This window comes from Adelges cooleyi, unplaced genomic scaffold, assembly GCF_023614345.1.
Source record: "Adelges cooleyi isolate 19-005CV unplaced genomic scaffold, UGA_ACOO_1.1 ACOO_flye_CR_arks_rails_tigmint_CR_PRNA_519, whole genome shotgun sequence".
Classification (NCBI taxonomy): Eukaryota; Metazoa; Arthropoda; class Insecta; order Hemiptera; family Adelgidae; genus Adelges; species Adelges cooleyi.
Genome location: NW_026096208.1, coordinates 291,113 through 305,785, shown reverse-complemented (window position 1 = coordinate 305,785; position 14,673 = coordinate 291,113). Strand labels below are relative to the sequence as shown.

At 34.8% G+C, this 14,673-nt stretch overlaps 1 protein-coding gene across 1 annotated transcript in view; it reads left to right on the top strand.

Moving 5' to 3' along the window:
* LOC126842336 (protein unc-80 homolog) overlaps positions 1 to 14,673 on the top strand; it is a 54,162-nt gene that overhangs the window by 3,461 nt on the left and 36,028 nt on the right. Inside the window, exons 6-27 of the mRNA XM_050579263.1 lie at positions 587 to 732; positions 822 to 987; positions 1,095 to 1,287; positions 1,357 to 1,448; positions 2,827 to 2,907; positions 2,976 to 3,047; positions 3,311 to 3,429; positions 3,591 to 3,770; positions 4,333 to 4,505; positions 4,581 to 4,780; positions 5,091 to 5,218; positions 5,942 to 6,038; positions 6,317 to 6,517; positions 6,897 to 7,141; positions 7,216 to 7,454; positions 9,437 to 9,615; positions 10,410 to 10,558; positions 11,616 to 11,733; positions 11,825 to 11,981; positions 13,922 to 14,081; positions 14,173 to 14,285; positions 14,354 to 14,544. Of these exons, the coding sequence (XP_050435220.1) occupies positions 587 to 732; positions 822 to 987; positions 1,095 to 1,287; positions 1,357 to 1,448; positions 2,827 to 2,907; positions 2,976 to 3,047; positions 3,311 to 3,429; positions 3,591 to 3,770; positions 4,333 to 4,505; positions 4,581 to 4,780; positions 5,091 to 5,218; positions 5,942 to 6,038; positions 6,317 to 6,517; positions 6,897 to 7,141; positions 7,216 to 7,454; positions 9,437 to 9,615; positions 10,410 to 10,558; positions 11,616 to 11,733; positions 11,825 to 11,981; positions 13,922 to 14,081; positions 14,173 to 14,285; positions 14,354 to 14,544 (3,399 nt within the window). The remainder of the gene's footprint in view (positions 1 to 586; positions 733 to 821; positions 988 to 1,094; positions 1,288 to 1,356; positions 1,449 to 2,826; positions 2,908 to 2,975; positions 3,048 to 3,310; positions 3,430 to 3,590; positions 3,771 to 4,332; positions 4,506 to 4,580; positions 4,781 to 5,090; positions 5,219 to 5,941; positions 6,039 to 6,316; positions 6,518 to 6,896; positions 7,142 to 7,215; positions 7,455 to 9,436; positions 9,616 to 10,409; positions 10,559 to 11,615; positions 11,734 to 11,824; positions 11,982 to 13,921; positions 14,082 to 14,172; positions 14,286 to 14,353; positions 14,545 to 14,673) is intronic.

Genomic DNA, 14,673 nt, shown 5'->3' with positions numbered 1-14,673 from the left:
TCTCTGTCACTCGTCTGCTGATTAGAATAGAAGCTAATGAGAAAGATATAGTTTTGTTATGATGTCTTTTATTTTAATAACAACATCATTAAAAAGGACTATTTTTGAGATTTTAGTTAGTTTAACGCTAAACTTTGGAACCGAATATGCTGAATTTACTAATAAAATCTAGCCTCAATTTTGACAATTGTTGTCCAAAAGTAAATCATTCCTTTTATTGCGACCATAATTTGCCAATTCCATGTACAAATTATAAATATTAATAGGTATAAATAACTAAACACCTTAATAATATTTTATTTTAATATAGTATTAAAAGCATTAATTTAGGTGACACCAAGTTGTATACATTTTTCCATAACAATTATACCGTTTTTGAATTTGAAAAGCTGTAACTTTCAAAGTATTCAAATAATCACCATGAAACGTTGAACAGATATTTAATAATATGCTTACGGAAAAATGTGATATTTTTACATCATTTTCGAGAAGGTCATAAAATATTTCAAAAATTCTTGTTGATTATACTTATAAATTGTATGGATTTCAATGTATTTACTTGAGCGTTTTGTCCGCTTTTTCGTAGGCCTTTGAACGATTACTAGTCCAAGACATACGAACCGACGTGCCCGATCCGCTTAAAGAAGAAATTAAGACGTTGAACAGATGGACCATTATCCAAGCTTCGCTTCCCCATCTTGTTCACTCGGCCGCCGCCATTCTTCAAAACCGGTTAGTAGTATATTCTTATTCACGTTGAATTAAAGTTGTGAGAGTTTTAGACATTTTCGTTGGTAATAATGTTTTGGAAACGTTTCTAGAAAAGGTACCAACATGCAATACATCGGCGCCATCGAAGCGAAACTGCTGCATATCTTACATTGGATTTTGCTGGAAGCTCCAGACGAATGTGCCGACTCGGATTACGAAAGAGGAACGTTTCAGACTTTACCACACTATTATCTTTACAATATACCTGCGATAACGGTCAGTAAACGGGTAGACCGAGTAGTCCATCTTCGACGCGAAGCCCGAGAATTTGGAAATTTTAGGTGGACAAAAAAAATATTATATTTTGTTAATGTCTCTTTTAGCTATTCATCTACCTGCTCGCTCCGCTGGTGAACCAAATGAAAGAAGCCGATTTGTTGAACAACGGTCTCGAAGGCGGTTTGAAACTGTGGCAAGCCCTTTGGGAAAACCGAGCACCGATCAACGCTTGTTTCACAGCCCATTGTAAACCCAAACCGAAATCGATATGGTACAACCTGAAACAGTTTTCACAAGGTATATATATTTATATTTTTTATTTTTTTTAAATCTGAAAATTCAAAAACAACTTGTTGTACGTTTCAGAAAAACTTAGGAGTCAGGACTACAGCAGTCGCACGATATCGGGTAGCTCGACCCACGCTAACGACGGGTTCAACAAATCGGTCGAAGAAGAGGTGATTATATTTTTTTGTCGGCACTGATAAAATTCTTTTAACAAAGACACATGCTATAAGCCTAGGGGTTAATTCGAAATTTCAGTGGATATTTTCATCTCGAAATCCGTTACGGTGGATAAGGAGATATTATAGATTATTCCTTGATAACTGATAAGATCATATTGATAAGAGTGGTAGCTGATAAGAGATTTAAGACGTGCCTCTGATCCAATGTCTTTCCCTCGAGGAAACATTAGTATTACTAACCTAATATTTTCAGCCCGGGGAATAATCTGTTTCGCAACAATGTAATCAAGAACATCCTATTGAAAGTCGGTTCTATCTTTTTATCGAAGGAAAGTGTTATGATCAGCCCACTTTCATGTCATTCATTCGCTATCATCTGTATTTGTTATCGACAATATCTTATCAGTTATCCGGGAATTACCGATTCCCTCTTAGATCTATTCCATCGCCTTCTCTCGGCAGTGTTGGGAAAGTTCCTTTTTAAATGAACTCGTTCTGCTTTCCTTTTTTTTTTTATTGAAACAATTTTTTTAGAAAATTTTAAATTTTAAATAATAACGTATTATCAAAAATATTAGGTTATTATATTATCTACACAACAAGTCAATGATATTTAATTAAATTTGAAGTCCAAACATATTTATTCTACCGGATCAAAAGCAAAATATATTAGAGTCGTTCATGTTGTGTTCCTAACAATTTGATGTCGTTCATCTGTGCATTGACTTAATTTATTCTTCAGTAATATAGTTTTCAAATATTCCTGTAGGTACTTACTACATTTAAGTTATATTACTTCTTTTGATTAGATTATATATTACTTCTTTATGCCTTGTCTAAATAAACGATATTGTATTATCAATAGAAAATAGCTGAGTACACAATAGACATTTGTATATTGTACAAAAATTGTGTTTTGTTTGAATAGTAGTACTTTTTTTTCAAATAGTAGATCACTTGGTTTCTCTGAGGGTGATACCGGGAGCATGACTTTTGCTTTTTGTTAACAATGATTCTCATCAGCGGTTGAAAATGAAAAAAAATATGCCTTGTGCCACAAATGTACCACAACGAAATTGACAAAATGCATAATGCATAATTATTTAAATGCATAATGATATCCATTATTAATGGACATACGTAATGGAGATACACAGAAAATGATTGAGCAATTTTTTAAAGAAATTTTCGTTCACGTTTCCAAAAAAAGGAACCATTTCCTGTTCCTCGTTTCTTTTTGTTGTTATTTGTTCCATGTGAAAACATCAAGCCATAGTGGTCATGTGGACCACAAGTGGCGGATAATGATATATTAAATGTATTCAACAAGAATAACGAATCGTTATTTGTTTTTTTTTTTTTTGGTCAGATTTGGGTAACGTCACCAAAAGACAAGTCCTTTCCCGAGACCATACCGGAAGAGAGTTCCAGCACCGAAGACGAGCAAGTGGTAGGTCGCTATATTCCATTCGTTTCGTTTAACTTTCAATGCAAGTGACTTTGTACGTGCAATTGTAGGTTATTTTTCATATTCCTCCGTGCGAAGAGTACAACGGCAACGTCGACGACGAATTATCAAACAGTTATCCGGTACGATATTAAACGGTTTTATAAGATTAAAAAATCTGTCCATTGTCGACCTACAAAAAAAAGTTATGAGCAAATGTGATATAATGACCGGGGGTAAGAGACGGAAGGAGGGGCGGTGAGAGATCAGTAGGTGTGATGAGAGATAAGAAATGTAAAAAAAATTACTCGGTTACTGTTTCTCCTTAAAGAGGAATACGTTTTATTTATAGTTGCCTTGTTTATACTTTATTTTTTTTATACAAACATATTTTTTCCTCCCACAGGGAAAACCGAGTATTTATCAACTGCCCGTCAGCAAATCGGATCCCTTGTATAATTTTGAAGATTTCGCGGCGATAACGTCTCCCGAAATGAAACAACTGCAAAAGAAGATCAAAATAAGGTGTCTATCTTTGAACGTTAAGTAGTTTAGATGCAGATCAGATTAGAAGGGATAATTGAACTAAATTTATTCAAAATTAGCCACTAATTGTGCAATATTTTTTAATCCGTTTACGATAACTAACTGATCTGTTAAACTGTTCTATTGTTATTTTCGCGTAGTCAATCGAAAAAAAAGAGCTGTTCGAGCAATTACAAAAGTTCCAGTATCTTATCGGAAGAATCGATCTCCGTCGACTTGTATGCGGCTACTTTTTTGGACGTGGCGGTGATAAGATGTTTGTTTGTCCCTCAATGGTGTGAAGAAGGCGTATACTGGAGTCTTCAATATCTCTATCACAGGTAAGGTGTCTAATTTTCTAAACTCAACCGCTAAATTCTTACCTAAAAAAAGTTTTCATCTCATCTAGGAGAAAGGGTTTATTTTTATTTGTTTGGTTTGTCAACGTTTTTCAGTAGTACTATGACTAAAAATATTCCATACATATGTGGGGACTAATTAGACTATATTATACTTAACCGTTATAAGACGGAAGTGAGGCCAGCAATGCTATATGGGTCAGAATGTTGGCCAATAGACAAGAAAACTGAACAGAAAATGGGGGGATAGGAGAGGCAGAAGGAGAGGAGAAGGGGATGGGAGAGGAATTTGTCAAATCTAAAAACAAGGAGAATCAGCTAAAAAGAGATGATGATTTATAAGGAGTGAAAAATCAGCTGATCATAAGACGTGTCTTGTACTTTTTTTATTATAGAAAAAATTAAAAATTTTACCTTTTATGTGCTGTCTATCATACTATGAATAGTTTATGAACTACCCCTTATGGGATAAACAATTTATTTTTTATTTTTTCGTCTAAATATTCAATTTTTAATATTTTACTGTCTTTGTTTACACCCAAAGACTGCAGAGCATTAACGAAAACATAAAAACCAAACAAGAACCACGGCGGAGGAGTAATTCGTTGCCGATTCCGAAAATCGAAGTGTCTTTCCACCACGAACCGGATTTTCGCGGTAAAATCGTCAAACCGAATTATTCCAACACCATAGCCGACATGGGCGACATTTCCCCAGGTACTAAGATTAGCCACTAGCCACTTGTAAGCCTGAAAAATTCTCAAAAAGGGCTTATTATGTTTTCTACTTTAGACATCAGCAAAGAGAGGAAAAGAACGTTTTTCGACGATCGAGATTCCGCTAACGCTCAGTCCAGGCAATCTAGCGAGCGAATTAAAAAGAAAAAGAAAATAGTCGATTTGAAATCGTTTGTGGGCTGTAAACTATTGTCGAAGTCCGAGAAAAACCTCCAGAAGATGGATTACATCAACGACGTGATGATGCTGGAACAGGTCAGTCATGGATTTCCTATAGCTTTGTTTAAACACAAATGTTCAATGGGCGGAGATCAAAATCTATCCCATATTGTTGACCTATAACGTTTTGGCCGATTTGACTCCTAAACACCCATTCTTATCACTTATCACTTCTCCTGGTCATTCGTACTTTTTGTAACCTAATGGTTGTCAGGTGAGAAGTGTGAAATGTTTAGTTAAGACTAGAAGCGAGTGGGCGCCATTAAAAATATTCATGTTTCATCTGTTCCTCCTTTATATTTTCTTCTAATCTTTCTTATTTACAACATTGTTTATTTTATTTTAGCAAAACCGTAATTCCGTGTTTACAAGTCAAGAACTGTCGAACCCGTTGATGAAAAAACTAGAATTCTTCTTTCAGGGCAATAAAACCACGACGTTTCTGAACAGAGGAAAAAGTCTTCCGAGTCTAAGGTGAGTACTGAGACAACATTTGATAAGCCATTTAATGAAGAAATCAATAGCATAAACATTTCCAAATAGAGTTTTTTTATTTCCTTTAAGTGCTAGGTTGGATTACCTATGTACTTTAACAAAGTAACCAATAATTCTACTGGTGCGCTTATTTTCGAAGCTCTTAGAAGTGTATTTTTTTAAATATCTTAAAAAAATATTGAAAAAACCAACAAGTCTCAATCAAAATTAAAATTTAACTTTCTGGAAAACAGTATCTTTCATTTAAAAATAGTTCACGTTTTTAATTGTTTTTGTATATTTTTATGAATAAGTAAAATGTAGTACTTAAATTTGTATTGCTAAATGGTCAGTAATGATAAAATTAAGTTATTTAAAATAATTTAACACTGTTGGTACGATAAAATTATTGACTTAAAAAAAAAGAAAATACATTTTTTCAATAAAAAAATAATTTTGAATTGATTTTTGTTTGATATTTTTTTGCAATATTTTTTTTAATATTTGAATAATAAAAGAATAAAATGGAACTCTAAGAGCCATAAATACAAATTTCGCAAATCACTCTTGCGGGCACTTTTGATATGCAAAGTACATCCCCAACCAAACTTAAAAAAAAAGTTTTTTTATGTTTTTCCGTCTTATTTCTTAAATTTTGGTTTTTATTGACTGTAACCTAATAATCCAAAACGTTGAGACGATATTATGGTTTTAATATTTCAGGGCTAACGACATAAAAAACGTAAAGAATTTCATGAATCCAATAATCACCATAACGGAAGATTTGGACGCTACTTCGCCCGACATAAATTATTACAAAGTGAGTGTCGCCGTTTAGCCAGTTCTTTACCTTACCGTACCCCGTTCAGTTATCATCTTGAGAAACTGGTGACCGTTACACGTTTTCAAACTATTAGGGATTAGTAAAACTATCAGCACAGAAGTGTTGCCAACTTTATATTATGACATTTTCATGTCTTAGCTCTGGCACATAATCGAAAAAAATTGTCAACTTAAAAAAGGTCACGCTAGCTCAAGATGGACAGCGGGTTGTAATGCGAATCCGTTAATAATTAATGTTGCTCTTCTGCCTGTCAGGCTCGTTTTTTTGACGAGTTCCAGTTCGACAATTTTTTCCCGCAAGCCAATAAGCTCTCCAAAGACTTCCATCATTCGCCTTTGACCAGATCTCAGACCGATTCCAACATAACGTACATAAGCGAAGAAATAGCCGAAGTGCCGGGCTCGCAGAACTTCATCACCAAAGACGGCGACGTCGACTACGACGTCGTGTTGAGGGTAAGTGTCGTCGGTCATTTACAACTGTCAATGTTACAATATCGAAACAAATATTATGTCTTATATGTCTTATATGTCTTATACCATGAGTGCCATGCGTGACCCAAAGGGAAGGAAGGTAATGTGAGAATTAGGGTTGCAGAAGGTAGTAAGGAACTGATGGGGCGAGAAAGAGACGGGAAGGAGCATAGGAGGGGAAGGGATGGCGAGAGAGGCTTGTAAGAGAGGGGAAGAGATTAGATAAGTGTGGATGATACGGTGTTAAGTTAGTCTTTTAATATGAGATCAGAAATTCATCCATGACCATAAGAAATGATACTAACGATCCAACGCCATCTTGGGATTAATTTGTTTAACGACGGCCGTCATGTTTTTCCAGGCTATTCATTTTTCCGTTTATCAACTGAGCACCAGCAAAACGTTTAGGGTTTGTGAGGTAATCGTCAATTTGCTAGAACTGCTTTTGGATTTGGGCATTCTGAACCATTCGTGGACCGGAGACGTTTCGAAAATGTCCCATAACAATTTATACAGCATTAACAACGCCTGTTCGGATTACTTGTCGCACTTTTCGTACAGCAAACCGATGTCGGCGCACGCTCTTGTGATGAGCTCGCTTATCAGGTATGGGAAAAGACTAAAATTTTACCGTCTAGTATTTTGCTTAAGCCGTTGATTTTTTTTGTTATTCGTTACAGAGTGATACAGAACTTGGGATGTCCTCACAGCTGTGGCGAAGGCCATAGGGGACCGCCGGCCAGTTTCGTACGAACCCAGTGCCAGATAATGCTGAACCGGCTAAAGCAGTCCGACAGAAAACAATTTTCCAACTATCTGAGGCATTTCGTGAAAACCAACTCGTTGACTTATGTAATCAATTTCGTCCATTCATACATCGGGTTTTGTATCGAGCCCGCGCTGACGTATTCTCCCATATGTGAGTATTTTCAGTAACACAGAAATGCGAATCAATGAGTGTGTAAACAAATAAATATTAATTCAATTCTACCACATTGCTCATTTAAAGTACCTAAAACAGGTTTTTTTGTTGTTCATATGCCAGGGTATCTATGACCATAATGATCATCAAATGAAGAGTAGATAAGATTAGGTTAGGATTCACCGTGACGCTTTTAAACTATTATTGCTCTTCAACGGCAGATGAGCATTGAGCATGTATTATGCAGCATGATACTATCCTCGTATCACTCTTTATTCCATCTTTTTGTTCGATCTTCCTCTCTTTTCTTTTACATTCATCTTCATAACAACTCTTATTGTCTCTGCATTATCTCTACTCATAACATGACCGAACCGTCACAACGTATTCTCTCTCTCATTTTCCCCACAATTAATGCAACTCCTAGGCTTCCCATTATGTATTTATTTCTTATTCTATCCTTCCTAGTCGCTCCACTCGTCCATCTTAGCATTCTCAACTCCGCTACACTCATTCTCTGTTCAGTTTTCTTATCCACTGCTCCTCAATACCGTCCTATAAAATTTACCTTTCAATCTTGTAGGCATCCTCCATTTTTTTGTACCACCGATCTACTTGAACCTATCACACACTCAACAACTTATAAAATGATAAAGAAATGTATATTGACCAAGTTGTTACGTTTTTGGACCACTGTGTGACGTTCCAACTAGTCCACGGCAAAAACGGGTTGGCACTTGACACACATGGGCTACTTTTGAAACTTTTTACGAATTTTTAACGCATAACGTTATTAATTTAACCGCCGTCTTTTAAATATAAAGATAAGCGATTCTATACACAAGAACGGCGACCGATTTTATGCGGGATTCCCACCATCATGAGAGGTGTCCTCGTCATAGCTGATGGTCGGGCGAACGGTAAACTATGACTATGGTACCTCTGTTGATGGCGGGAATCCCAAATAATATCCATCGCCACTTGTGTATATTTTCAAAACCAACGAGTCGTATCTGTACATTCACACAGATATTAAATATATGAATTTTAGTTAAAATCGAACGCTTTATTTGGATAACATTCGATACATATTAACATTTCCGTTGGCACGTGTAGTAGAAAACATCATTAGCCTTGCTCGCCTTCGGCGCCATCGGAGCCACCTTCGCCGTTACTTATCATGTAGGCGACTCCAAAAGTGATAAACGATCCAATTATAAATATGACGAGATCGACTTCCATCTTATCGTATCGCGCAGTCGGTTATTGAATACTTGTAAGGTTCAACGGTATTGGCGTAAAATCTGCTTGACAATGTCTGCAGTATTGAACTCTTTTCAAATTCTAAGTTTAGTATTTCATATAATAATAATATAGCATGGCAACGAGTTTTTAGCCAACGATATTCGTCGTTAAACGCTATGTTTCATAACGTTATAATAACTTAATAACATCACTGCTCGAATAAAATCATTTTGAAAAATATCTGTTACGATCTCAAAACGAAATATTTAAAAATGTAAATAAACTGTTAAAACTGAATTAATGACCATGGCCATTTGTTCGTTCCAATTAACGTGACTTCTGGAATTCTCCGAGGTGTACATTTATCCCCTCTCTTATCAATGATGTTTATAAGGCTTTCCGTAGTAGTAAATTTGAAATTGACATTCGAATGACTTGAAATCATCTAAAATGAATTCTTGCATTTATGTCTTTGAACAATTTCCTTGATGGACATCTTTAATTTTAAGAAATGATGTGCTAAACATACGATTACGAGCGTCTATTATTGTGAAATAAATAAATAAAAACTATTAACTCGAGTATTAAAGGGAAAAGGTCTACAGTTTAAAAAGTGATAAACTTTAAGAATAATTTATTTTCGAACGAAATATTAATTTGTTGTTTTGAAACTTTAACACGTAGGTCTTCTTTTCTTATTTCTTATTTATTTTATCGTGCAATTTTTTTCGTAGATAACAAAAGAAAATCAATCGATACAGTTTCTCAACTCAGCGGTTCTCCATCGGGCTATGGACCTATGAACACGGCTTGTTGTCGCGCCAACGAATACCACGTTATCAGCGTGATATTCAGAAATCTAATATCCAGAGTTGTTTGTACATTTAAAGAGCTGAGAAGTTCGGAAAACGCTGTAAGTATTGTGACATGCGCTTGACTTGTATTATTTCTCTGATAGTCTATTGAAAAAAGCGACATTTGGAACTATATCGTTTAATTAACAGCAAACTAAGAGAAACACAATTATTTAGATGTGTCCCAAAGTTTGTACCTCACTACCTAGTCAAGTTTTGAATTTGCCACCAGGGTAATGATGGGTAAGGAAATATTTGTGTTATGAGTTAGAAACTTTGGTCCATTCCCACAGTATCGTGCCTGCTTGTTTAGTTGGCTAATTTGAACAAAGCGCCCGTCGATGGGGTTAAATAAGTGGGTCCTTGTAGGAACCGATGGCTAGCCTGTGTGTGCACTTAAATAAACCCAAAGATAAATAATCTAACTCTCGAGTATGCAACAAATAAGTAATGAAATTATGATAAAAGTAAATGTTAAATATATGTATTTATCACATCTCTACCTGGATCCTAAGCGTTCTCTGTAGTTGGTCCGTGTAATGGCGGAGTTGGTGTTATCTAGAAGTATAGATCCGTATCGTTAAAATTCAGTTTTCTATGACACTCCCACTTCCCTAGGATTGCACTTAATGGTGTGTTGGGTCAATGTAAACAAACAATGTTTTTTAGTTTTTAATGGATTTTCGCATAAATAAAGTGATAAAAGAAGAGGTGATTAAAGACATTTTAATTAAAAATAATAACAATTTTTTTTGTTCAATTTTAAAACTAAAAGTGACCAATTTTCGCGAATGGCCCATAGTATTTAGCCGAACCAAAATCGTTACCAAACACTTATGCGAAATTCTTACAGGACATTTACAGCACGTTGAGGTTCTTGATTGCGTACGTCAAAGACATGCACCCTTCTGTGTTCAAACGAGCCATGTTAAGCGGTTTAATCGATACATCGTACCATAAAGACGGAAAACATTGTAACGTACAGACCACGCGTGTAATAAGGTAAGTAATTGGCTTTTGTACAACACGAACTCGATTCTTCGAGAAAAGGAATAAGTTATAATTCAAATCGGTCGTTCAAAAAACGATACAAGTCATATTTAACCTCACACAAACCTAATCTAACATAATTCTATACAAACCTATCCTAACTTATACTAGCCAAACCTGACAAAAAATAATTTTATTACTTCAGGAATCAAACTTAATTTGTAGTTGCATCTTTTTTGTAAAAGTTATTTTTAGGATTTGTACTATTTTATGATTTATGGCTTAAAATAAATTTGTTTTGAACAAATCAATATGAAACACATTTGACTATTGTAATCGCAAAAAAATTGGTCAAATAATACTATTTTTATATGTAACAGAAGTTTTTTACTAATAATAATACAAGTAAGCAGGTGACTTACCTAACGCCTTGTTGGAGTGTCATAAATAACACATTTCCTAAAAAAAAAAAAAAAGTTTTTAATATTTATACCATTGCACATACATTTGCATTTTTATTTTCAAAACATTTATACAAAATATAGTTATTGCTGGTAAATACCACAATTTCAGAATAAAAGTCCAGAATAATACTTCAATGTGTTGTTAAGTTGGTAAATTGAATATTTATTAAACATAAAGTGGTAATAAACAAAAAATAATGGCTTTTATATGATACATTTTTTTCAACAAAAAAAATTAATAATTTTTGTTTTTGAAATAAACGATTTAATCAGATTTAGGTTTTACATAAATGTGTCAGTTGTTAAATTTCCTTGTTTTCATTGATTCAACTATTTACTTGTCGAGGGGTATATTATATGGCAAATAGACCATTTTTAATTTGTTGAAACGCTTTTCATTTCTGTGGTTTTCATAATTTGTTTAGGAAAGAGAATAAGTCCACCAGCCGTGAGAGACTAAAAAAAGGCACAGAATAAGTGCAGTTGTTTGTGCTTTCCCAACTTTTTGTATTTTTGGTTTACTTATTCCCTTTCTAGAATAATTCATGCACACAGTTTTGAACGTTAGTATTCAAATCGACCGAAACCGTTTGTTTTTCATTCAGGCATATACCGTTGCACGACCACGAGGAACATTCCAAATCCATTACTGAACCTTTTATCATCGACAAAGTGAACAGGAAACTATTGTTTAAAAAGCGCACTACTTCGACCAGTTATTCGGTAATGCGGTCAACGTTTTATAAACCTGGCCATTTCACGTAGCCAACTATAATTCTCGACCTGACTAAATTATGCATGTAAAAACGTTTAGAATGCTTTTGAAAATCAAATCAGCGAAGACATTAGAAACCAGGTGGCGTTGATCAATTTGAAGAAAAGAAAAAACCCGATGACTTCGAAGCCGAGCGAAGGAAGTATGCAGTGTCCGAAGAAATCCTACTCCGAACGTCTGCAAATCAGAGAAATCGGTAATAATTGTGCGATGATTTATATTTATTTTTAATAAATAGATATGTTTTTTTTAATGGCTGGGAACAAACCGGAATTCGCTTGAATATTTTCACGTCATCTGTACGTGTTACGTTTGTTGTAAGGGATGTGAGGGAAAAGGGAGATTAATTAATTACATGCCATTTTTTTAGGCTGGTGCAGTTACATTAAGGAAATAACCATGTTTAATACGAGCGATTTTGGCCATTTAATTAAGCTCGAGCTGACCCCGTTTGTATGTGATAAAAAGGAGAAAAATTATTTTAATATAATATAACTAAAATTCTAAAAAGTTCTCCTTCTTAAAAAAAAAAATTAGATAATCCTAGATGTTTTATTTTTATTTTTACTATCATCAAATGATATGAACATGATTTCAGTATCGAAGCTATATAAATTATAGAAGTTTTTTTTGTTATAGAAGTTTCATAAACAGTGTTGTATACAATGACATAAGTGATATAATTAATACATTCAATATTGGTTGTTTATTCATCATTATTCAAGTTTCCAATTCTGGTAATAGTTCTTGCGGAATTTTTTCACATTTGTACATTTAATTTAATAACTCCAACAATCTCATAGAGTTATTAAATAAAATGGCGAATATTCCGTCGATGTCAGTTTTAACGTTGAAAATTTTAACGTTATTCATAAAAAAAAAAAAATATCCGGCTACTACCTCTGTGTACTCTTGGGACGTTTCATCATGTTTACTAATTAAATCAACCATCGTTTGCAGATACGTGAAATATTCGTTCAAACCATCAATTACTTGGTGGTCGTCTATGTCGGCTTCAAAGTAATCTCTGACTTCTTTGGCGTAGTCAAATGCTTTTACAAAATTCATCAAATTCTTCTTTAGCATACACACTTTCGTTAGTTTCCAACCAACGTGGAAATTGATCGCACAATTTCTTTAAGCATGAATAAAGTATGTCAAATACTGCAGTGGATTCGAATAGAAGACCTTTCAAATCACATGTGCTGGCCTCGGGTGCATTTTTTTCCGTTCACTTTCAATAAATGTTGTTATGCATTTATAAATCTCTTTGATCAATAAACCCTTATTATGTTCTTCTTCGAGAAGAACCAGTAGCACTTCCAACCTAAATGTCTGTACAACTGGAACGGACTGAAGTTTGTTCCAAAATGTACTAAAATGTTCCAATTCAGTATAAGGTTTAAGCGAGCTACAAAAATCCTTACAAAATTCTGACAGTGTTTCTATTTTTTTTGGCACCAATCCAACTTCTACAGAACTAGGAATGTTGTCTTCATCGCTTTGCCATTTATCAACTTGTTGGTCCGGATTCACTTGTGTTAAAGTCTCATCTAGTGGATTTGGTTTTAGCTCAGTCGCATCTACCGGATTATCTTCTGGTAGACTCTCATCTATGTTTTAAATGTTTCAAATATGTTTTATGACTGATAAATTTGAAATCCATGCGACTTATAAATTCTTTATTAGTTTGTATACTCAACATAGCTAAAGTAACATTTAAAAACTAGAGTTTCTATTTTTTAGTAATTTTTTCTAGAAATCCAAACACTTCTTAGTAAGAAAAAAACATTTGTGGTTTTAAATAAAATAACAAATTATTATTAATGTTGTACAATATAAAATTAGATCACTTTTGATATGAAATTGTTCTATAGGGGGTTGGTTAAAAATTTGTGTAACATATTTCAGTAAGATCAAAATATGTCCAAGTGTTGACCTATGACTTTGGCCAATGTGCCTGCTTATCGCTTATCAACCATCCTCAGCACACTTCTTAACTATAAACTATCAGGTGAATCGTGCGAAATGTTCACTTATGATTGAGAGTGGATGGATTCCATGAACATATTCACGACTCGTCGTATCTTCTTGGAGTGGATGAAATTTCTCATTTTTAAAAAAAAATTTTTTTAGTTAACTGGATTAGTTCAAAGTCGAGCGTTCACCAATGTCGTGGCAGGTCACAAGGCATGAGTTCTTCGTACGACTCTTCGTCCGACGTCGGTTCGCTCGTGCGGCAAGCGGCGAATTTACACCAGTCTTATTGCAGAGGATCGAAAAAGAGTAGTACCGGGTAATGTTTGTTTTGTGATACGGCCGAAAGGTGTTGTTGGAAAGCTCATCGATTTTAATCGATACGATACGCGTTTGTTTTTTTTTCGCAGAATGTCGTCGACGTTTAAAAAGACCAAAAAGCGAATGGGACACCAACTGAACAAATACATGTTCCGCAAGGGCAGGAAAAAAGACAAGAGCACCGACGATTCTCAAGGCAGCTGTGAGGCGGACGATACCTCCTCCTTTACCGGAATTCCCATTTAATCAAAATCTATTGTTCTTTTTTAGTTATGAGTCGCCGCGATTCGTTGGACGACGGCGACCATCCTCATCAGTCTGAATTCGTCGTGTTGAAAGAAAGGAAATTGGTGCAGATCAAACAGCTGAAATTGGGCATCCAACGTTTTTCCGTCATGATAGAAATGTGTGGCCCGGGCACGGTGCCCGATGCCAATTTGATATCTGCGGCTTTCGATTTGGTATGTAAAATACATAACTCGGCCGTAGTCGTCTATTTTGAAAAATACGTTTGCTATTAAAAGTGTATGCAATCATCTTTTGATGACGAATTCCATACTTGATTAACAACCCTGAAACTTGTTGATTGG